Source organism: Bos indicus x Bos taurus, chromosome 7 (assembly GCF_003369695.1).
Source record: "Bos indicus x Bos taurus breed Angus x Brahman F1 hybrid chromosome 7, Bos_hybrid_MaternalHap_v2.0, whole genome shotgun sequence".
Taxonomy (NCBI): Eukaryota; Metazoa; Chordata; class Mammalia; order Artiodactyla; family Bovidae; genus Bos; species Bos indicus x Bos taurus.
This window is the reverse complement of record NC_040082.1, coordinates 19,800,177-19,821,060: the sequence shown is the minus strand read 5'-3', so window position 1 is coordinate 19,821,060 and position 20,884 is coordinate 19,800,177. Positions and strand designations below refer to the sequence as shown.

The 20,884-nt window shown below is 37.7% G+C and overlaps 1 protein-coding gene across 3 annotated transcripts; it reads right to left on the bottom strand.

The window, feature by feature from the left end:
* Positions 1-5,510: 5,510 nt before the first annotated feature.
* On the bottom strand, positions 5,511-19,533 carry ARRDC3 (arrestin domain containing 3). 3 transcript variants are annotated; one of them, XM_027545612.1, is made up of 8 exons: positions 19,009-19,533; positions 14,953-15,034; positions 12,919-13,066; positions 11,816-11,918; positions 11,200-11,456; positions 10,707-10,869; positions 10,280-10,434; positions 5,511-8,238 (listed from the first exon to the last, which is right to left on the bottom strand). In XM_027545612.1, the coding sequence occupies exons 1-8, from the start codon at positions 19,286-19,288 to the stop codon at positions 8,182-8,184; spliced, it is 1,245 nt and encodes a 414-aa protein (XP_027401413.1). In that variant the 5' UTR covers positions 19,289-19,533; the 3' UTR covers positions 5,511-8,181. The 3 variants fall into 3 exon arrangements, 2 of the variants coding, with proteins under 2 accessions (XP_027401413.1, XP_027401414.1); XR_003511734.1 differs by having other exon boundaries at positions 5,512-8,238; positions 10,280-10,472; positions 19,009-19,514; XM_027545613.1 differs by lacking the exon at positions 12,919-13,066 and having other exon boundaries at positions 19,009-19,254.
* Positions 19,534-20,884: the final 1,351 nt, after the last annotated feature.

The window sequence follows — 20,884 nt, the reverse complement described above, 5'->3', positions numbered from 1 at the left end:
GTAGGGAAATTATAATTTTTGTAATAATATGAAATCTTAGAAACCCTAGAGTCTGAACACAAGGTATTTTCACTCCATTATATCAGGTAACCCAAGTAGAAAGGTATTGTTGGAAGTGTCCCCAAAGACTTCTGTTTCTTAAATGAGGAAACAGAAAATGGGGGTGCCAGAAAACTCAAATGACTTGTCCAAGTTCATTCGCCTTCTTAGTGTCTGTGGACCAGAATTTAGGTTTCTTACCTTCCAGATGAGTTCTTGCCTACCACAGCCTCTCAACAGGCCCCCCTCAAAGTGGGAGCTTTTCCTTTATAAATGCTGTATTGTTATGATGGTTTCATTTTTGGCATGAAGGAAGGTGTTATGGGTTGAATTTTGTCTCCTAAAAAGATATGCTAAAGACCTGATCCCCAACATCTCAGAAAGTGAGCTTATTTGGAAAAGGGTTATTATAGATGTAATAGTATAATAAGGGCAAACTGGAGTAGTTGTCGTTCTTCAGTCCCTAAGTCGTGTCCGACTGTTTTCGACCCCATGGACTAGCTTCCCTGTCCTTCCTATCTCCCAGAGTTTGCTCAAACTCATGTCCATTGAGTTGGTGCTGCCATCCAACCATCTCGTCCTCTGTTGCCCCATTCTCTTACCCTCAATCTTTCTCAGCATCAGGGTCTTTTCCAATAAGTCTGCTCTTCGCATTAGGTGACCAACGTATTGGAGCTTTAGCTTCAGCATCAGTCCTTCCAGTGAATATTCAGGGTTGATTTCCTTTAGGATTAATTGGTTTGATCTCCTTGCAGTCCAAGGGGCTCTGAAGTGTTTTCTTCAGCACCACAATTAGAAAGCATCAATTCCTGGGTGCTCAGCCTTCTTTACGGTCCAACTCTCACATCTGTATATGACTACTAGAAAAATCATAGCTTTGACTATACGGACCTTTGTTGGCAAGGCTTCCCGGGCGGCTCAGATGGTAAAGAATATGCCTGCGATGAGGGAGACCCAGGTTCGATCCCTGGGTTGGCAAGATCCCCTGGAGAAGGAAATGGCACCCTGCTCCAATATTCTTGGAATATTGACCTGGAATATTCCATGGACAGAGGAATCTGGCAGGCTACAGTCCATGGGCTCACAGAGTCAGACACAACTGAGTGACCAACAGAAACTGGGGTAGGGTGGGTCCTTAATCTGATATGACTGTGTCCTAACGAGAAGAGAGAGTCAGAGAGAATGCCATACGAAGGCAGAGAGACACACAGGAAGATGATGGCCATGAGATAACAGTGGCAGACACTCCAGTGAGGCATCTGAAAGCCAATGAAGTGCGAAGACTGCCTCCTACTATCAGAAGCAAGAAGAAGAGAGAAAAGAATTTCTTCTTCGGGCTTCAGATGAAACATGGCCCTGCCATCATTTTTACTTCTAGCCTCCAGAACTGTGAGTGAATAAATTTTGGTTGTTTTAAGTCTCCTGGTTTGTGGTACTTTGTTAAGGCAGCTATAGGAAATGAATACACTTGGCAGTGTAACACGGCAATTTATTTGGCTTTTCCGGATCAGTCTGCCCAAGGACTCATAAAAGCTCAGCAGTCTGAGGCATTTGTCTACGGCTTCCCTACACAGCATGTACTCCCATGGCTATTTCTTCTCTAGGGTTTTGTAGAATTGGTTTTTCCAAAGGGAAGGAAAAACAGTGAAGGGGAGGGAACATTTTCTTCTCTGCTTTTCGTAATTTTGGAAGGCAGCTATGTGTACCACTACACCACCAACGCTGCTATTGTAATTTTGGAATTGACGATTTGGAGAACAGCCTGTGTGATTTTATTGTTGTAGGTTCTGGGTATGCTTTTATAGGCTGCCAGCATACTGTTTGTTTGCATGATCCACGTGCTGAATTTGAGTTTCCTATTATTTTCCTAATTAGTCTAAACATCTTGGGTACACTTTGTGGGATTCAGACCTGTCAAAATGTCTAGATTATCAAAGTGGGCCTTGCACTAGAAGATGGAGATGCTGATTTTCTAAAAAAAAAAAAAGAGCAGAACTGGCTCATTCTAACATTTGTTTCTTTGCATTTATATCATTGTGTAAGCTATTAACTCATTTAACAAAAATGACTTAATAAATCCGAATTCCTATATTCAATAAGGATCAGATAGCTTTTGGCAAAAATTCATATCTAAAACAGTAACAGAGTAATAACTTTGACTTTCACTATCTCGCAAAGAGTCGGACACGACTGAGCGACTGATCTGATCTGATCTGTATCATTACCGTTGGATCTATGAGTTGGCAAAATTAACACCATCTTATAGGGTTAAAAATTAGGAGAGTATATTTTAATCTTTCACATTCTTCTGTTCACTGGTAAGACTCATATGTAACTGGGAAACAGACCTCTAAGTTATACAAAATGATGTTCTCATTGTTTTATTTCAGAACTAGCAAAAATCCATTTCCCGTTGATAGCTATGATTTATCAGTTATTTTTTCAAATAATTTTCTTGATTAGGCAACACATTTTCTTATTTTTAAAAAATTTATTTTGGCTGTAGTGGGCCTTCATTGCTGTGCGGGCTTTTCTCTAGTTGCGGCGAGCAGTGGCTGCTCTCTTGCAGTGGCTTCTCTTGTTGTAGTGCATGGGCTCTAGAGTGTGCAGGCTTCAGGAGTTGTGGCTTGTGGGCTCTAGAACCCAGGCTCAATAGTTGTGGTGCATGGGCTTAACATCTTCTGGTTGTTTTCCTAAAAACGTTTTTTTTATTGTTAAGATCAGAGACTGCTGCTGCTGCTGCTAAGTCAATTCAGTCGTGCCTGACTCTGTGCGACCCCATAGACGGCAGCCCACCAGGATCCCCTGTCCCTGGGATTCTCCAGCCAAGAACACTGGAGTGGGTTGCCATTTCCTTCTCCAATGCAGGAAAGTAAAAAGTGAAAAGTCTCTCAGTCATGTCTGACTCTTAACAACCCCATGGACTGCAGCCTATCAGGCTCCTCCACCCATGGGATTTTCCAGGCAAGAGTACTGGAATGGGGTGTCATTGCCTTCTCCGATTGCAGACTTACAATCCTCAAAAGTCAAAGTCAAATTTATCAATAGTTTTTTTTTTTTTCTCATGACATGAAAAATGTTATTTCCCCTCTGTATTGATTTGATATCATGAAAAGGCAAAATCAGTCATGGAAGTTTTGAAAATTGCTGATTGTAGACCTGAGGGTTCTGAAGCTATAGTAACTGCTAGCATCTCAGTAGTGACAAAGATCTTTCAAAAATATCAAGCCATGAATACTCTGTGAGATTTGAAATGGCAAGTTTATTTTTCACTAAGTGCCCCAAACCCTCAACTCAATTACACCTTGGTATTCATGAGAACAAATTTGCCTATTGCTTCCATTTTATACTTTTGTTTGGTGTGCTGCAGTTTCTCAAACTTTGTTGTACTTACACATCACCTGGGAATCATGTCAACAGGTGTTTTGGGTCAATATTCTGAGATAGATCTTGATATCGTCCTCTTCTCAGATGATGCCATTACTGCTGGTTTGGACAACACTTGAACAGTAAAAATATAGTGATCTTCCCCTGTGGCTCAGCTGGTTAAGAATCCGCCTGCAATGCGGTAGAGACCTGGGTTCGATCCCTGGGTTGGGAAGATCCCCTGGAGAAGGGAATGGCTACTCACTCCTGTATTCTGGCCTGGAGAATTCCATGGACTGTATTGTCTTCGGGGTTGCAAAGAGTCGGACACGACTGAACGACTTTCACTTTTCTCTCTTCTGGAAACCAAATTCTATTGGGAAATCCATTCTAAGTAGCATGAAACACGACCAAGGTACTGGCCAACTAGGATTTTCTCTAACAAATGTCTTGGGGGCTTAAGGTAACATTTCTTCTGTGAGCTATAAAAGCTGAGGTCATCTTTCCTGACCCATCTAACATGAGACAACGAGTCTGATAAGAAAGACTAATGCTAATACAAAAAAAGGGAGTGAACGGAGATAAGTGTATCCTTATAGTATTTGGATTTCTGGATCCAAATGTGCTTAATACAGTTTATCCCTGGAATTACTATTTAACATATTTTACTTAAGTAAAAAAAAAAGCTGAGTTTTCCCTGTTACAATCAAAAGTCCTGATAAGTATACCAATGTTGACTATTCAATAAATTAACGACACAGGGAATTTGCTAAGTAAGCTGAAACTCTTAATACTTTGGCCACCTGATGCAAAGAACTGACTCATCGGAAAAGACCCTAATGTTGGGAAAGATTGAAGGTGGGAGAAGAGGACAGAGGATGAGATGGTTGGATGGTATCACCAACTCAATGGATCTGAGTTTGAGTAAACTCCGGAGTTGGTGATGGAAAGGGAGGCCTGGCGTGCTGTAGTCCATGGGGTTGCAGAGAGTTGGACACAACTGAGCGACTGAACTGAACTGAACTGAGGTGATACAAGGAAAAATCAGACCCAAGTAACTCACTTTTATGTAACTTGAGACATGTACTGAACTAGAAGTACTCAAATGCAAATTTAGAAGTAACAAGGTTAATTTCCAACATTTCAGCAACTGACAGAGCATCATTTATCTAAAGTTGTATTATAACTGCATACTGTTCCACTGTAGATGAAGAAATCAAAATTCACACATCTTGTTAAGTTTTATCTAAAGTCAAAGAACCCAGAACATAGATGTTCCCTTCTCATGATTCCTCTCCTAGTCATTTTTACTTCCTTATTGTATTAAGATATTGTGCAGATTGGTTTTACTTAACAAGGATAGTGTATTGCTATAAAATCGATTACAAATGTCTGTCTCTTAATGTCACTTTGTAGCACACTTCTTCCATGTGTATACACATTTGAGAATAGGGGAGAATCATATAGTAATTTACAACTTGACAGCTCATCCATGAGTATATAAACACTGTAAGAAGGTAACTTCTAAGTGTGATTCCAAATGTTACTTAATGTTACAAACCACTATAAAATCCAGACATTCTTTGAGGAAAAAAAGGTTTTAAAATTTAGAAAAATTATTTTTAGATTAATACAATTTCTAAATTTATGTGCTCTTGAAATACTAGAAACTTGGGACACATCAGAGTTAGTACCTGAGAAGTGAAAACATACCTGGTTCAGTCTGGTTCATATTATAACATGGAAACATACTGAACTTCTAAACTAAAAAAAAAAAAAAAAAAAGCATCTATCACTTAATGAATTAAGTAAAACAATGATAATTTGTATTAAAAAATTCCTCTCCACTAGTAGAGATCTAGAAACAATTCTTATCCAGCAAGGCTTAAAATAAGTTTGTTTTTTTTTTTACTTTTTGGGGCTTGCAGGGTCTCAGTTCTTCAACTAGGGTTGAACCTGCGCCACGGCACTGAAAGAGCCTGATTCTAACCACTAGACCACCAGGGAACTCCCTAATTGTAGTCTTAATAGTGTTTGCATGTATGATGAGTTACTGAAATGATTAAAATTCAAATAAATCTCCAAACAATTTTATAAAAAAGAAAAAAAAAAAAAGAAACACTTTTATTTTCCACAAGGAAGAGCAATAGGAAAAATTAAATCATTTCCCACATGTTGTTTTCTTAAAACAGCCTACAAGGACATATTCAGCACCAAATAAAAGAGAAGAAAAAAAGGGAATTACAAACAGCCATAGAATATAATCTATAAAGCAAACATTTAATATTGCACTTCGTTTTGCTAACATTTTGGATTTTACTTTTCCTAATTGAAAAATCAGGAATCTATCTTTGAATACTGGAATACACCTGTGAAGCTCATATCTTATATCAAGAATTGACCAATATTTAGAAAAGAGTAATGCCTCTAAGTAAGAAAGTAAAGGAATAATGGGGGAAATAAAACTTTATTTGATAAAGTTTTATATATTTAAAATTGTATCACATTTTGTGACCCAGTGCCAATTATTAGAATATTGGTCATTCCTTCCTCAAGTGTTATTTATAAGAGTATATGGTGATAAGTATTCCAATGCTATGCATATCAACAATTGTTCCCTAGTCAGTTAGACATAAGAAGAGAGAAAAGAAAAGGGATTTTCTGACAACCCACCCCCCCCCCACCCCCAACAAAAACCACCAAATGCCCTTTATGCCAAATATTCCATTAGCTTCTTTTGAGGGGGACATTCACAAAATGATTTAACAACAATAAAAAAATATTCACCCCCATTTCCTTATTATCTAGTATTAGTTTGCTACGGGAGCCCAAACCCTTTAACCGAATCACTTAAAACGCGATTCATTTTTACATGGGCTTTCTTCACCCTGTCAGCATTTTTCAAACATGAATTGTCTTCCATGTTTTCTTAAAGGCCACTTATGGAAAAGCCTATTTGTTTTGTATGAAGCTTTAAGACAGTATTTAACCAGGTCAAGCACCAAGCCAGAGTTACTATTATTTTCAGCCACTTTATTAACTGTGGGATTAAATGGCAGGATAGATATAAGACCCATTTCACACATATGCTGCAACATCAGAGATGCTGATTTTCATTAAAAAAAAAAAAAAAAATCAGAGCTGAAATCCTTCTAAAATAAAGACATTCAGTACACTTGGTACCTTGGAAAATGCAGTTTTAAGGGTCTTAATGAATGCTGGTATATTTATGAGCCAACTGTAAATTATCTTTCACACAAGTTGTAATTTAGTGATGTGATCATTCTTCATAACTATATATACTCAAAGTGAATGATTTCTCTCATTTAGCAAAATCTTCTTTAGGTTATGGAAAAACATACTTTTGTTTAAAAAAACAAAAACAAAAAAAATAACGATTCCAACAAATATTCTAGTATTTCTAATTTTTACATTCTATACTTTTATAATATACTGGGGCTTTCAAGCTGTGAAGCTTGAGCAGGACAGGAAATGTATAAAATGAGCTCTCTCATAATCTGAACATCCATATTCCTGCTCATGAAAATACCCTGCACCAGCAAAAATGATTTCCAACATATGTGTTTTGGAGGTAATTAAGTAACTCTGTATAAAAATAAATGCACTTTCTCCTCCTTTCCAGTGACCGGAAAACTTCCATACTTTTAAAATAATAATAAAAAATAACAATAATTTTTAAGAGCAACAGCCCTTAACTCTTTGCTGGTGCCTGCCATACTGCCTTTCTTGACTCCATTCTCAGCTCTGCTAGCTTCTTCTTATATGTAATGATAAAAAGGGAATGCGGGTGGGTTATCACTTTTGTGTATGTCCCTTTTCCAAATTTCCCTCTCCAAAAAGCCAACCAAACAAACAAAAAATAACTCAACAGTGCAACAAAACACAAATAGCATTCCAACAGTTTGGCAAGTGATGCGTTCACCTGAGATTAAGTGATTTTAGGCAGTCAATAACAAAATGCTGCTTTGCTGTAATAGTAGAAAGGCAACAAATTCTTAAAAGAAACCAAGAAGGTATACAATCTTGACAAAGTCTATTAGCTTCCTCCTCTTATCTCTTTTCCCACATATCTGTTGCTTATCTACCACAGTAGGCTGCAAACATACAGCAAGAAGGATTGGCTTGAAGGCATTTGATGTTTGTAAATAAATCCACAATAGGATCCAAGCTGAAGAGGTGATACATGGTCAGCCTAGTAGGACAATTCTGAGCATGTGCATACGCAGGTAAAGTCCAGGCTATATTAAATAAAAAAAAAAATGTCAGTGCATTTTTTTTCATGTTAAAGTTTCTTTCAAAGCTTTCTTTTGTTCCTTGTTGTGCTCACCACAAACAAGTTTTAAAAGAGTATCAAGAGTCTGGCATAAATGGAAAAAAAAAAAAGCTGTAGTGACATTGAACCGCACAATGTAAGCATTGAGCATGTGCAAATTTTCAAATCAAAAGAAGGAAATCATCCCTCTTTACAACGTGGTGTCTTGACACGTATGACCATAGGCTAAGAAGACTGCTCTTAGTATGTGCCAGTTTTAAAGGAGAAAAGCTTAGATCTTCAAGCATGTTGGAGCAGTCCCAGAATGTTGCTGTAGGCTTCTAAAGCGTGATCACTGGTTGTTTCATGTTTGCCATTTTTCTGGGCAAAAGCTATTCCACTTCCTCTGAAAACATGTTTCCAAGATACTTCTCTGTCCTCAGCCGGGAAGGGAAGAGATACAGTTCAGAACCCACATCAACTTGATTTAACCAAGTATTCCTTCAGCGAGAGGGGCAAGATGGTCTATCATCAGCTGGCTGATCAGGATTTGGATCAATCTAGAAAGGGAAAAAAACAGAAACAAAAACCTCAAAACCGAAGTTAACTGATAGCATTTAGTAAGAATGTAGCAAACAGGCTAATATTTTGAATGCTGTAATCAGAATGAACATAAAGGCCTTGTATGGGGAAGAAAGGATTAGTATCATTTATGAAGGACTTGCTATTCAATTACTAGATTAACAATTATATTTGTAGAGGTATGCCAGGATAGTTTTATTTAACAAAAGCTAAGGGTAATATTTTATCAGATAACAGGAGCTTTATTCAGCACTTAATAGAACTTAAGACTTAAATATATAATGGCCAACATTTTCATAGAGATGATTTTCTCCTATAGTTCCCATTTCATCCTATTACCAAAAAGTCAACTGATGTTTTCCCTAGGCTTTGGGAAGAATGTAGTTGTGTAAACAATGTTCTTGGTGTTTACTTGAGGTGATAGCTCATGAGCCTAAAGCCCCAGAGAGAGCCTAGGAATAAATATAGTGTGTATCAAGAAATAAGAATGATGAACTCAAATGCTCCATAGATAGCCGATTTTGCCTCTTTCTGTAGTGACATTCATATGCACTTAACAACTTTTCTTTCTTTTTAATGACTATCCTTTAAAGAAAAAAAAAATTCAAAATAGCTTTAATACAATCAAGAATCCCCCCTATGCCCAATATGACTAGATGTTAAACAATTAAATCACATCCTGAACCAATTTAGCCTTTTAAAAGTTTTATATTCTTTTAATTAGCTTTACTTCATTTTAAAAGAAGGTAGAATTTTATGACAAATTGCTTAAAAGTGGATACTTAAGATTGCCATTCTTTAAAAATGCCTGTTGTACAACTAAGATGCCTCAGATCAAATCACAAATGAGGAACTTAATAACCAAGACAGAAATGTCAAAATAAAAATGTAGTGAAAGTATTTCTAACAAGTGGGAGGATACTTTTAGCATCTAATGAAAAATTTCATGAACTGAAATAGTGAGACAAAAAAACTATGTGCAAAAAAGAATTTGCAGAGAACAGAACAGATTTTGGAACATCCTATAATCAATGAATACAGTGGATTTCATATTAATCACATCCAAATGAAAATTGACTCTTCTAGTCACGGAATTAAGGGGAAAAAAATAAAAACAACTTGTAGAAGAGTGAAACAATCCTCTTGTATCTTTCTTGGGAGTAGTATTTCACTGCAAAATAGCTGTCTAAACTATAGCAACAAAGAAACAAAAGCTGATTCCAGTGATTTAAAAAGTTATCTGGTAATATATTGTTATCAAGGCCAATTCTAAAAGTCTCTTACAATGCATATTACATATATGCATATGTATACATTCTGAAGTATCCTGAAATTGCTGGATTTCTCCCCAACTCCTATTTTTCTTCCCGCCTGGAATATTCTATATTTTGAGAAAATTTACTCTTTAAGAATCAGCTTAACAATCACCTTCTTAGGGAAGCCTCAAGACCCAATAAGCTGCTCCTCAAATGAACTGTGCATTCCTATCACGTTGTTATGTAATATTTTGCTTCTTAGTTTTTTTTCTCACCAGTCTGTACACTTCTCCCAAATAAGGGCCATGTTTTATTCATATAAGTGCTTAGTTACTTGAGACGAATAAAAATAATCTAACCGTGTAGGAATGCTGTTTAAGTACGTTACTGCAAATGTTATTTTCCCCTATCACTGAGAATGCAGAAATACAAAAATTAAAAAGGATGACGAGTAAGATAAATTCTAGCTATCTAATCAATGGTTGCAAATGCCAGTTCTACAGATGCTTTAAAATATTTATTCCTTTAACTGGCATGTTACAAGCATTAGGTTAGATCATTATTTAGCCAATAATATAAGAGACCAGTCCAATGCTGGGTCAGACTTTGTATTAAGTATTGACAATCTAACTTTTAATCTGTTGTTCAAAATTATTTATTTCTCTCTTACCATGATAATCAAAACCTAACTGTATTTTCAGAAACTCTGCAATATTGCTTAGTAAGAGTCAGCCCATTTTGTACTTGAGGGTGTGATGCTTACCTCTGAATAAAGGGGTGGAGGCAAGAAACGAAACTCTTGAATATATGCAAACAGTGGTCCTTGAAGTGCTCTCTCAAAGTCATCACAAGCACTCCCTGGTGCAAGATTGTTCCGTCTTTGTTCCTCTGTTACCACTTCTGCATAGCTGGGTGGTGCTGAAGGAAAAAGATACACGCAATTCGAACAGCATGTTCTTATGCATGTCAAAATACACAGAATAGAAGGTATTAAAAATGAATGTCAAAGTAAAATAATAATAATCTGTCTTGTGATTAAAACTAGGGAAATATACATTTTAAATCTAACATTAGGGGCACACCCCATTCTTCAATACAGACAAATTTTATCTAATCATAAAATATCAGAAGCAAAATTATTTTCTTGCAAATACCAGATTAAGCTTAGATACGCATTATCAAATTATTACCTTCAGGTCTTTCAGGTAGGGATAAACCAAGCCAGTTCATGTTCATGCTACACTGACTGCTTACACTTGAGGTTCTGCTTCCAAATGGATGTAGAGGAATGGTACCAATGACAAGTGGCAAATTAAGAAATAAATCCATAGCTCCAGGAATATCCACATATACCTAGACAATAAAAAGAAATGTTAGGTTTAGAATCCCAAGCACTATTTCTTTTTTAAGAAGAAATAACCCAATCTATTGTCTGAGGTCCTCATCTACTTCATTTTTTAATGATATACTTGAAAAATGTCTCCATTATGTACACTGTTATATGGTACACTGACCTCAGGTAAAATGAGTAACTATAGTCCAAGTTATATAAAGAATTACATGTAACTATATCTATCATATATGGAAAAAAAAATCATATTCTAGATATAAGACAAAAATGATACCCTTATGACATTAAAACTTCAGAAAACATCCACTCGAAACCCTTAAATCTGTACGTACCATTAGTGAATATTCCACACGGATTATACTACAGTCAAGGATGGAGGGAGAGACTGGTGGAATTTTCAGCAACTTGCCATTCCACGTCTCTGTCTTTCCAGATGATAAGGATTCCCCACGCAAGTTAGCCACAAGCTGTTTGACTTCCTTCATTTTCCCTTTGGCATAGAAGGCCTGTGTTTGGTAAATGGCTGCCTTTGGCACCACCATTCGGGAAGAGCAGTTCTCAATCTCAGCAAATATCTGAATTGATTCACCTACAGGAAAAAAAAAAAAAAATATATATATATCTATCTACTGTTAAAAAACAACCAACCAACCCCAAAACAAATGTAGATTCTTGGACTAAAGTTTGAAAGTTCAATGAATCATACCGATTAAGAAGCCACCCTAAGAGCAGCAAGTAACTTTTAAAAATCAACTACACACTGACAGTAGCTATTTAAAAAACAAGACTACATTCCAATTCACAAAAGAAAACTGGATAAGCACAATTTACGACAGTTTACCAAAGAATACTGTACCATCTTTGCATTTAGTAGAAAAAAATGTAAATTCATGCACAGAAGTTAAATGAAGAAAGATCAGTCTTGGTGGGAGTCCACCTCATACGTACCTGGCGTATAGCCCTTCCTTTCGATCTTGGCACTTAAGGATATGGGGCCTGAGGTACAGAACCAGCAACAGAGAGTCTTTTCTTTTGTGCCTGCTTGGGGTGACTGTAAGATATAAATTTAGAGAAAAAAATCAAGGTATGAATTGAGACAGGAATAAAATTTTTAAAATACAATCCTCAATTCCTAAATAATTTTACATTAAAAGCAGTGTTGCTGTTCTGTAGCAAATATACTTTTCCACCAACTGACAGCTTTTGATTTATACTGGTATTTCTGTCTTTATACAAGTTTCCATTCAATTAAAGAAAAAAGGGCTTAACATATTTCATAAACAGTTTTAGCACACACTACATACAGTAATTAAAAGCCAACTTAAAAAAAAAAAAAACAAAAAAACCCTTTCCACATTCTATTTAAACTGCCTTAAAAAAAAAAGGCAGTTTGGAAAGCAACTTGGTTATAATCTCAAATGATAACATCTTTCTTTGAGAAATGTAAAACCCAGAATGTAAAAAAAAGAAAATTCATTTTTAAGACTGATTCTTATTTGTGTAAAGATGTTATTATTTGTTTAAACCAAGTAAAGTTTTTGAATTCGAATTTGAAACTTGTGAAAAAATGCAATTAAGAAAGATTTTCTTTAAAACAGAATTTAAATTTTTTCATGAAAATAATAATCTCCCCATGATTTGACAACTATCCCTATATTGGAGTAATGCAATGCAGTACAAATTTTACATTATAATATTTTCAAGTTAAGTGATATTGTTGTAGTAATAATTGATATTACTGTTCCTTTTCCACTAAAAGTATCCAGGGAACAGATTTATTTTTGTTACTGTTGTTATCTTCTGAGTTAAGAGATATTTCATACCAAATATTGGTCTTATTTTAAATATTTACTTCAAGTTATTACAATATCAGAAAATATGAGCATATTCTGCATTAATTAGTATTGCTCTTCACTGTAGTTTGGAAAATATTTACGTAATTTAAAAATAAAGTTACTATTTATAAATTGTAAAGAATACATAGAGTAGGTGATTATTCTTTGGTATTTATATGCCAAAAACAGAGAATGAAGAATTCAGTCAATTCTTACCAGTAATGAAGGAGTGTTGATATCTATATGCTCAAAGACTGTAAATTCCTTCTTTAATTTTACTGGTAGAAGCCAAGGCCTGTGCAATTCGGCTTTCACCCAATAGCGCACACTGCCATGTCGGCCTTCGAATGAGGTAGCAAGTGGTCTGTGCAGAATATAAAGATCATATATTAATCTTACACCTCTTTTTAATTAATTATACAGCAGGTCAGCATAGAAGTGTTAATATATTATATGTTTATACACCAATGAGGTATTGAAGGTGTAATTTATATTTCCAAAGGGATAAGTCACTGGGGGGGGGGGGGGGAACCTTCCAAATAATAAAATAGATAATTGTCAAATATTGCAGAAATTTGGTTAAAAAAAGCCAGAAGAATACAATTGCTTTAAACTAAGAAGAGGCTACTTTTAATGCTGGTGGCAAAATTATCAAAGTCTGGAAATGAACAGTTTTTGAAAAGGTCAAGACTTTAGTTTAAAAATAAAATTAAGAATTGTTTAACTATTTCTCTTGAGAAATTCTAGACTCTGGTTAAACATTCAGACCAAACTCCCTATGGTGCTCCATTTTTCATTAGCTAAAAATTACTATTTCCTATTATAGCAACTAATTAAGATCCAGAAAAGGTCTGGAATAGTCATCATGGCTTCAAAAGCTTTTTACATTTCATTAAGTCCACTGATCTCTTAAAAAATGCTTTCCATTTCCTAATTTACTTATATTCTAACTCTTTTTGGCCATGTTTTCTAACTACATTATAGACTTAAAAAGGATTTCTTCCGTTGACCTGTGTCAAAAGAATGAGAATTCTTCTCAACTCTCGGATTTTATTACTTGTGGAAGATTTTATTTTAGTTAATTTAGTCTCCTTTTCGTATTTCATCAGAAAAATGCACAAGCTTCATTTATTTACAAGGTAGAGTGCTAGTTTTTTTGAGGAGTAGTGGTGTTTACTTTTTGTTTTACATTTTAGACTTCTGCATTAATTTGTATAGCACAGAGAAATAAAATGCAGGATCTATGCAAGACTTCTACAGTTTATTTTAAATGACTGTGGCTTATTGAAAGAATTAAAATATATATTTATATTAAATCACCTTCATCCTTTGAAAATATTCAGGCCCAATTGTATTAGCCCTATTGTATTTACGAACTTAAAATATTTCTCTTAGTAATTAGGGTATTGTATTAAAAATGTTCTTCAGCAATATGATACTCTGAAAAATACTCCTTATGAACTCTATCCACATATAATAAGTACTAGAATTAAAGAACACACAGAATTATGTACATTTGGCACTTGACAAAATCTTCTGTAATTCAAGTTTATCTTTCAGAATCAAACATTACAAGTACCACTTTAATATGTTAAGGCATTATTTTAAAAACTGCTTTTTGTATAATTTCCTCTAATACCTTATTACATTATGTATATTTTACTTTCCTTCTTCCTTTCATCCTATATTCCAGGCCTTACATTAAGATATCTGATTGACATTTTCTTTTAAGTCTAGATCACAATATCTCTTGTGTGACATTCTCAATAGCTCCTTGCACAGAAGCTAATGAATTCATATCATAAACACACATTACTTCTAAAGTTAGGATATTCCTAATTTTTTTGACCTTCTTAGCTTACTGCTGTTGCTAAGTGTCAGTAGAAAGGACAGAACACTTACTTTTTATAAACTACTAAATGACAGACTTGATATGTTCTCTTTTTTCAGCTAATGCTGATGGTGAACTATTAAGTGCTTACTATTTGACTAGCACCTTCCAATTCATTCACTTTAAATGAAATACTTTTAAACACCATACAAATCCTGAGACGGAATATTGAGGTTTGCTTTCTATAATTTTGCCACTCCAGATTAAAAAATAGCTTCTTTTTTTTTAGTATATTGTTTTCCTCTAGAAAGTTTCAGTAATGAAAAGGGTTTTTTTAAAACTAAAAATATTTAAATATACAATGTTTCATTTTAAAAGAAAGTATGTTTATGAAAAACGCCTGTTAACAAAATACTTACGTCTGTGGAAGCTCGAAGCTGAATGCATATTCATGCCTTCCTGAATGAATAGTGTTGAAGCCTTCTTCGGAATTATCATCATCTAAAACAGAAAACAAAAAATTTATTAATAAACCTTCACACTCTCTTCATGATGTCAGAACTTCAAAGATGCTCACATAGTTAAGTAAGGCCACAAACTTTGGAGTGTGAGAGATCTGAATTCTAATTCCAACTTCCATCACTTCCTCTGGGTAAAATAAAACTCTTGTCTTCAGCTGGTTCATCTGTAGAATGGGGATAATTAATATTTATACCCCATAGGTGATTTTTTAATGGAAAACAACCTAAACTGCAAAGCATTTACAGCTAACATCCTACAGGCTAAAAGACTCAGACCTCAAATCTCATACTAAGATGTTACCTTTGTCTTCAACCATTTACTTAAATTTATCCTAATAAGCCTATATATAAAATGAAAACTATTCATGTAAACCTTTAAAAAAAATGTGTTTTTATGTGGAAAATGTGAATGTGAAAACTCAAATGATTAGAAAACTGCCAAGTAGATGTTGGGAGTTTAAAAAAAAAAAAAAAAGGAACAGTGATTTTAACGTCGGTTTCATAGTCAAAAATAAAAATTCTTACTGAACCTAAAATTATGACCTCAGTCTCATAGCTAAAAATTCGCATATATATAAGATGTACCTTAGATTTAAAATGTGCCTGCTTCACGGGAAAACACAGGTCACACATCCTTGAAAAATGAAGATGCTAGAAATGCTAGAAAAAAACAGGATGACCTTTGATTTTATATCCAATTTCTTTTGATCAAATAGGTTCTTTTTCAAAATATCTCCAAAAAAAAAAAAAACCAAAAAAAAAAAACCACCACAGGGAAATATGGGAGGGGTTCTGGATTCTTAACATGCTTTTCTGAAGCGTTCTAACTAGGTAATTTAATTACATAAATGTCTATTAACGCAGTTTCCTCGGTGTAGAAACCTTTATCATTAACTAGGAGGCTATCAGAAACGGCTATTATCATTTAACTTTCCCTCAAAAAAGTAATAAATACACACAAAAAACATGCTTCCCTCAGAGGGGCGGAAAAAGGTGCCTATATGTGGATACCTTTTATTCAATAACCATCACGACTCAGTCTTCTGTCACCAGTATTTCCCCCCCCCGCAAATTCTCTCCGGGATTTCGGCCCTGAAAGCCGGCTGATGAGTTGGGGGCCATTTAAAACCGCTCCCTCCTGAAGACGGCCAAAGTTTGCCTCCCTGTCTCTCCTTTTCTTCCCTTCTCGCTCCCTTTTTGTGCCAGCTCAGCAGTCTCATTGAGGCGAGCGGCGGCGGCGGCCCCGCCGTGGTAAACAAGTGCTGGGCTGTCAATCAAGAACTAGACCGGAGCAGGAGAGGACCGGCCTAAACCGGCGCGAGCAGATCCCAGCCGGCCCGCCCGCGCGCCGCCGCCGCCCGCGCGCCCCGCTATACGTACGGCATATGTCGCGCGGCGCTCGCGCTCGCGCTCGCGCAGCCTAGCCTGCTGGCGGCAGGGGGAGACGGGGGCGGGGCCAGCGCGCCGCAGCGCTTCCGCTTTACACGCCCCAGCCGGTGACCGGTTCGATCTGGCTCGGGCCACCCTGACACCTTTACATTTGCGGCAAAGGAAATGGGGGCGGGGGCGGCGAAGGGACGCAAAAGCCCGGTGGTGGGGGGAACAATGGCGGGGGTGGTGGTGACAGGGAATACTTGCCAAGGCCCCCACCAAACCCTCCCTTCGATGTTCGTGTCACTTTCCCCGTCCCGCAGCCTTGGGGGCTCGCTCTCCCCTCAGGGCAAATCAAGGTAGCCCGTCTGGTGACTGCAGAGACCAGGCAACATGCTTTTGTTTCAGCTGCGAGGGGGGACGAGCGTTCAAAGGAGCTTCCTAACAACATCCACCTGAGAAACCTGGAAAATGGGGTCCGGCTAACCCGGCCCACCCAACTTCCCCCGTGAGAGAACTGTCAGCTAAAAAGTTGCGCCCAGGGCCACCTGGCACCTGGAAGGCTTGCCTCTCCTCTCTGTTGAAACCTGAATTCGTCCCTTTCCAGGTCTGCAAGAGGGGTGAGGTGAGCGGGGGAGAACGTTATGTGACAGGAGCCCCGTGCGCTTCCAGAAGCCCGGGCAGGGACTCGAGAAGGGGCGGGGGCAGCGGCGGCTCAGGAGGGACCTTTACCGGCGCACGCCGGTTCCAAGCCTCGCCCCAGCCGGCGAGCCTTCTCTCCCCACCCGCCTGCGCCCAATCCAATCAGAGCCTGGCATCGCCTTAGCAACAGGCTAACAAACCCGGCTCCGCCTATCGCCGGCCGCCCGGGGCGGGGCCTCAGTTACCAGGCTAGTTTGAGAGGTCCCAGTTCTAAAGTCATTGAAACTCTTCCAAGCCGAAGAGCTCGTCCATGCTTGCAGGGGTTGAGGGGTGTCCCGAGGGGTGCAACATAGTGTTCTTTACTATGAAACCGTGGTGCAAGCATTTGAAATTTGTGTTTGTCCCCGTAAGTCGTATTATTATTCTACTTTTACCCCACTGCACACCACAACTCCTTAAAAACCTGTTTCTTCTAACCCATCTTAAAAAAAGCTACCAGTCAAGGAAGGATCAAATACAAACTCCTGGGCGTCCTGTTCAGCCAATACCAGGACTGTCATTAGGCAGTTCCATTTCTTATGACTGTCAGTGCTTGGAGAGATTAACTAGAAATTATTTCAGGATGCAAATGATCTGTGTGTAACTGAAAACGCAATTAAAAGACTAATTTCATCTTAATACTTTAAAAATGCATTCATGCTGTAATTCAAAGCACCCTACGTTTCCACACTTGGCCTTAGTTCAATTAGCACTTCCTCATGGGTATGTATTTTTCAATTAAAAAAAAGTTAAAAACGTGCTCTATTTTTTAAAAAATTTCAACATTCGAACTAAATACTGCATTAAAAAGGAGAAGCACAAAATTACATAACCAGTTTTCACATTATATTCTTCTTGGGCTAGGAATTAAGTCATCGCCACCACCTGACGCGTGTAACCAATCTGCTGAGAGCAGAACAAGCGCCCCTCCTCACCACCCCCCAGAACTGGTCCGAAACAGGATTGAACCGCTTCTAACAAAGGGTGGAAACTTAGAAAAACAAGCTTAGAGTCTCCTATATTTCCACAATGTAACCATTTAAACAATAGATTGGAAATCTCAGGACCCCCTTTCCCTTTGACAACCCTTTATCTTCCTTTTCTAACCAAAAATCAAATCCAATGAGCCGAATACTTTTCAATTCCATTTGACTGGCAGGGGTTTCATTGAATCCACGTTCCAAAGTTCGGCATGATGCTCGGAAAAGAAAATTTCTGACCCTAAATGGCTTCTAAAACTGATTTTTAACACATCGTCATGATTGGTGCTGTCCTTTAAAACAGAGAACGCCTGATGTAAATTTCTGAAGGAATTGGAAAGAATAGGGAAAAAACACGTGGGGTGTTGATACCATATGTCAAAATAAGCCACAGAAACCCTTTATCAAAGAACTACGGTCAATTCTCTAAAAGTCTTTTGCGTGTCAATATTAAAAAATGAAATACACCTATTAACCCACTTTAAAGTGTTATTCATTGAAGCTTAGTTTTTAAGATGTCAGGTTGCAGCGTATAAGGGAAAAATCTAATATTGGACTGCAGCCTTTAGCAATTCATTTGAAAATATAAAAGTAAAATTACTGAATCGGTTTTAAGCATAATTTATATGTAAGGTTGAAATGGATTCCAAATGCGTATGGCACAAACCAAGCCGGGTATAGAGGTAGTTGAATAAGTGCAGTTTGCAGTCACTTTGCAGATGCCTGCATGCGTTACGGCTTAACACACGATGAATGTCAAGGAGAATCCAAATCTTCTAACTTTGCTAACCTTTATCAAACTGCTATATGTTATGCTAGGAGCAGGATTACATTAACTCAGAAAAATTGAAAAGGTACTTTGCAAAGAAAGGTCTAATAATTTCTTACCAATGTTAAAAAAAAAAAACAAAAAACAACTTACCTCTTTCGTGTCCAATTAAGATGTCTTTATGGTTGAAATATTCTACTTCTTCAGTGTAATTCTGTGTGTAGGCAGTATTGGAGCCGGCGTTTCTCGATTCGGTCCAGCGTACTTTCGCATGTCCTCTTGCATGAATTTTAAGAGATTTTACTCTGATTTCCCCCGTAACTTCTAAATTCACCCTTCCTGAGACTGTATCCCCACTAGAATACACAGGGACATTGCTGTCATTAAGACAGTCAAAGCTTATTGTCAAACTCTTTACCTTTCCCAGCACCATGTTTATAACAAAATCTATAAAAAATATAATGTAAGACAAAAAAGTCAAGATCACATATATGATGTGATCCTCACTTAACACTGATCGATGTCTTTGCCGTGCAAAAAGCTTGCAGGCAGATCAGCGCTTCTTTACAAATAGTTCATTGAGATTTCTTAAAAAGTCGGGGCAGCACAGAGGCTGCTGGCTGCTCCGCGCTTCTGCGAGTCTCAGTGGTCTCCTTACAAAGACGGGCGGCTGGAAGCTGCCAGCTCACTTTAAGAGGAGCTTTGTGAAAAACAACCCCGGTGCGCATGCGCACGCCGCGGCTGCTGTCGGCCCTCCCAGCGCGCCCCCTCCCGCGCCCGGCTCGCTCCCTGGCTCGTTTGCTCGCTCGCGGGTACAGTAGGTGAAAGCCACGGGAGGACGACACTGGGGCTGCCGGGAGGCTGAACCAGACTTCTCTGCATTGTGGCCTCCTATTGGTAGGCAGGCTACCGTAAACTCTCGATGTGCTAGCCGGAGTCCCTAATTGAGCACACTCTAGTAGAAAGATAATGGCCGAGGGGGCCACCGGGGAACAAGGTTTTGGGGGGGAGCTGTTTGCCAAGGCCAGTAAGGATAAAACTGCTGAGTGACCGGCCCGAAGCGTGCGTTCCCGGCCCTGCAGGGTTTTGCCCACTTGCCTGGATGGGAGGAGGAAAAAGTGATGTGTGTAGAGAGATGGGGGAAGGGGAGAAACCGGTTGGGCAAGGGCTGGTCGCTGAGCATAATCTTAACGAATTTCAAAAGAAAATGTAATAAAAACCAGAGAAGAGATAATGTTCAGTAGACAAGAGCATTCTTGGCTTGGGTTTTTTTTTTTTTTAAAGACCAGTGCCTTGTAGGCAGGGTGGAAATGACCCAGTCGAGACCTTAAGAGATTGCAATAAGGAGCAAGGAAAAGAAGCATCTATAATTTAATCATTATATTTTGCTTTCTCCTCCACTGCTTTCTCTTCCATCTCTTAATTCGATAGCAATGAAAAACAACCAAGATGTTTGCTTGATGACACCAGGGGAAAAAAGGTTTGACCACTTCCTTGAAGGAAGAAGCCATCCTTTTTTTGAGACACCACCTACAGCTAGATTTGCAGGGTATGACATGATTGTAACTCCTGTGTCCAGAGGGTTAAGAATAGGATTTGGCCTAAAAATGTACCACCTTATAAAAGCAGCATGACATAGTGTTTTAGCTGACATAATGTTTACAGCAGCATTGAAAAATCATTGTTAGAAGTTAGTGAAGCCCAGAGGATGGTTTTTAAAAAAGAATGATTTGTTATATAACTAGGACTTAATTCTGTGAAGGTTTAATTTTGATTTTCAGCTTTGGACAGTTCAACATAATAATTCACATAATACATCTATCTTAAGGACAAGTACATTTGTCTCTTTATTGAGAATGTTTTGCTAACAAATTGGAGTGCTTTCCTGTATCACACTGGGAAGCAAGGCTTAACAGCATAAAATCATCTAGATTGTATGGAATCAATGAAATTACCTGTAAGAGAGAAATGGGGAGAAAAGAATATGAATCTCAAATTATGTATACATAACCAAATATTCTTTGGAAGA

What these genes read in the sequence shown, in the direction of transcription:
- ARRDC3 (XM_027545612.1), bottom strand. Translation starts at nt 19,288, where the DNA reads ATGGTGCTGGGAAAGGTAAAGAGTTTGACAATAAGCTTTGACTGTCTT. An exon ending in CTTAATTGGACACGAAAGAG is followed by an intron (nt 15,035 to 19,008) that starts GTAAGTTGTTTT and finishes TTTCTGTTTTAG; the next exon opens with ATGATGATAATTCCGAAGAA. An exon ending in GTGTGGAATATTCACTAATG is followed by an intron (nt 10,870 to 11,199) that starts GTACGTACAGAT and finishes TTTATTGTCTAG; the next exon opens with GTATATGTGGATATTCCTGG.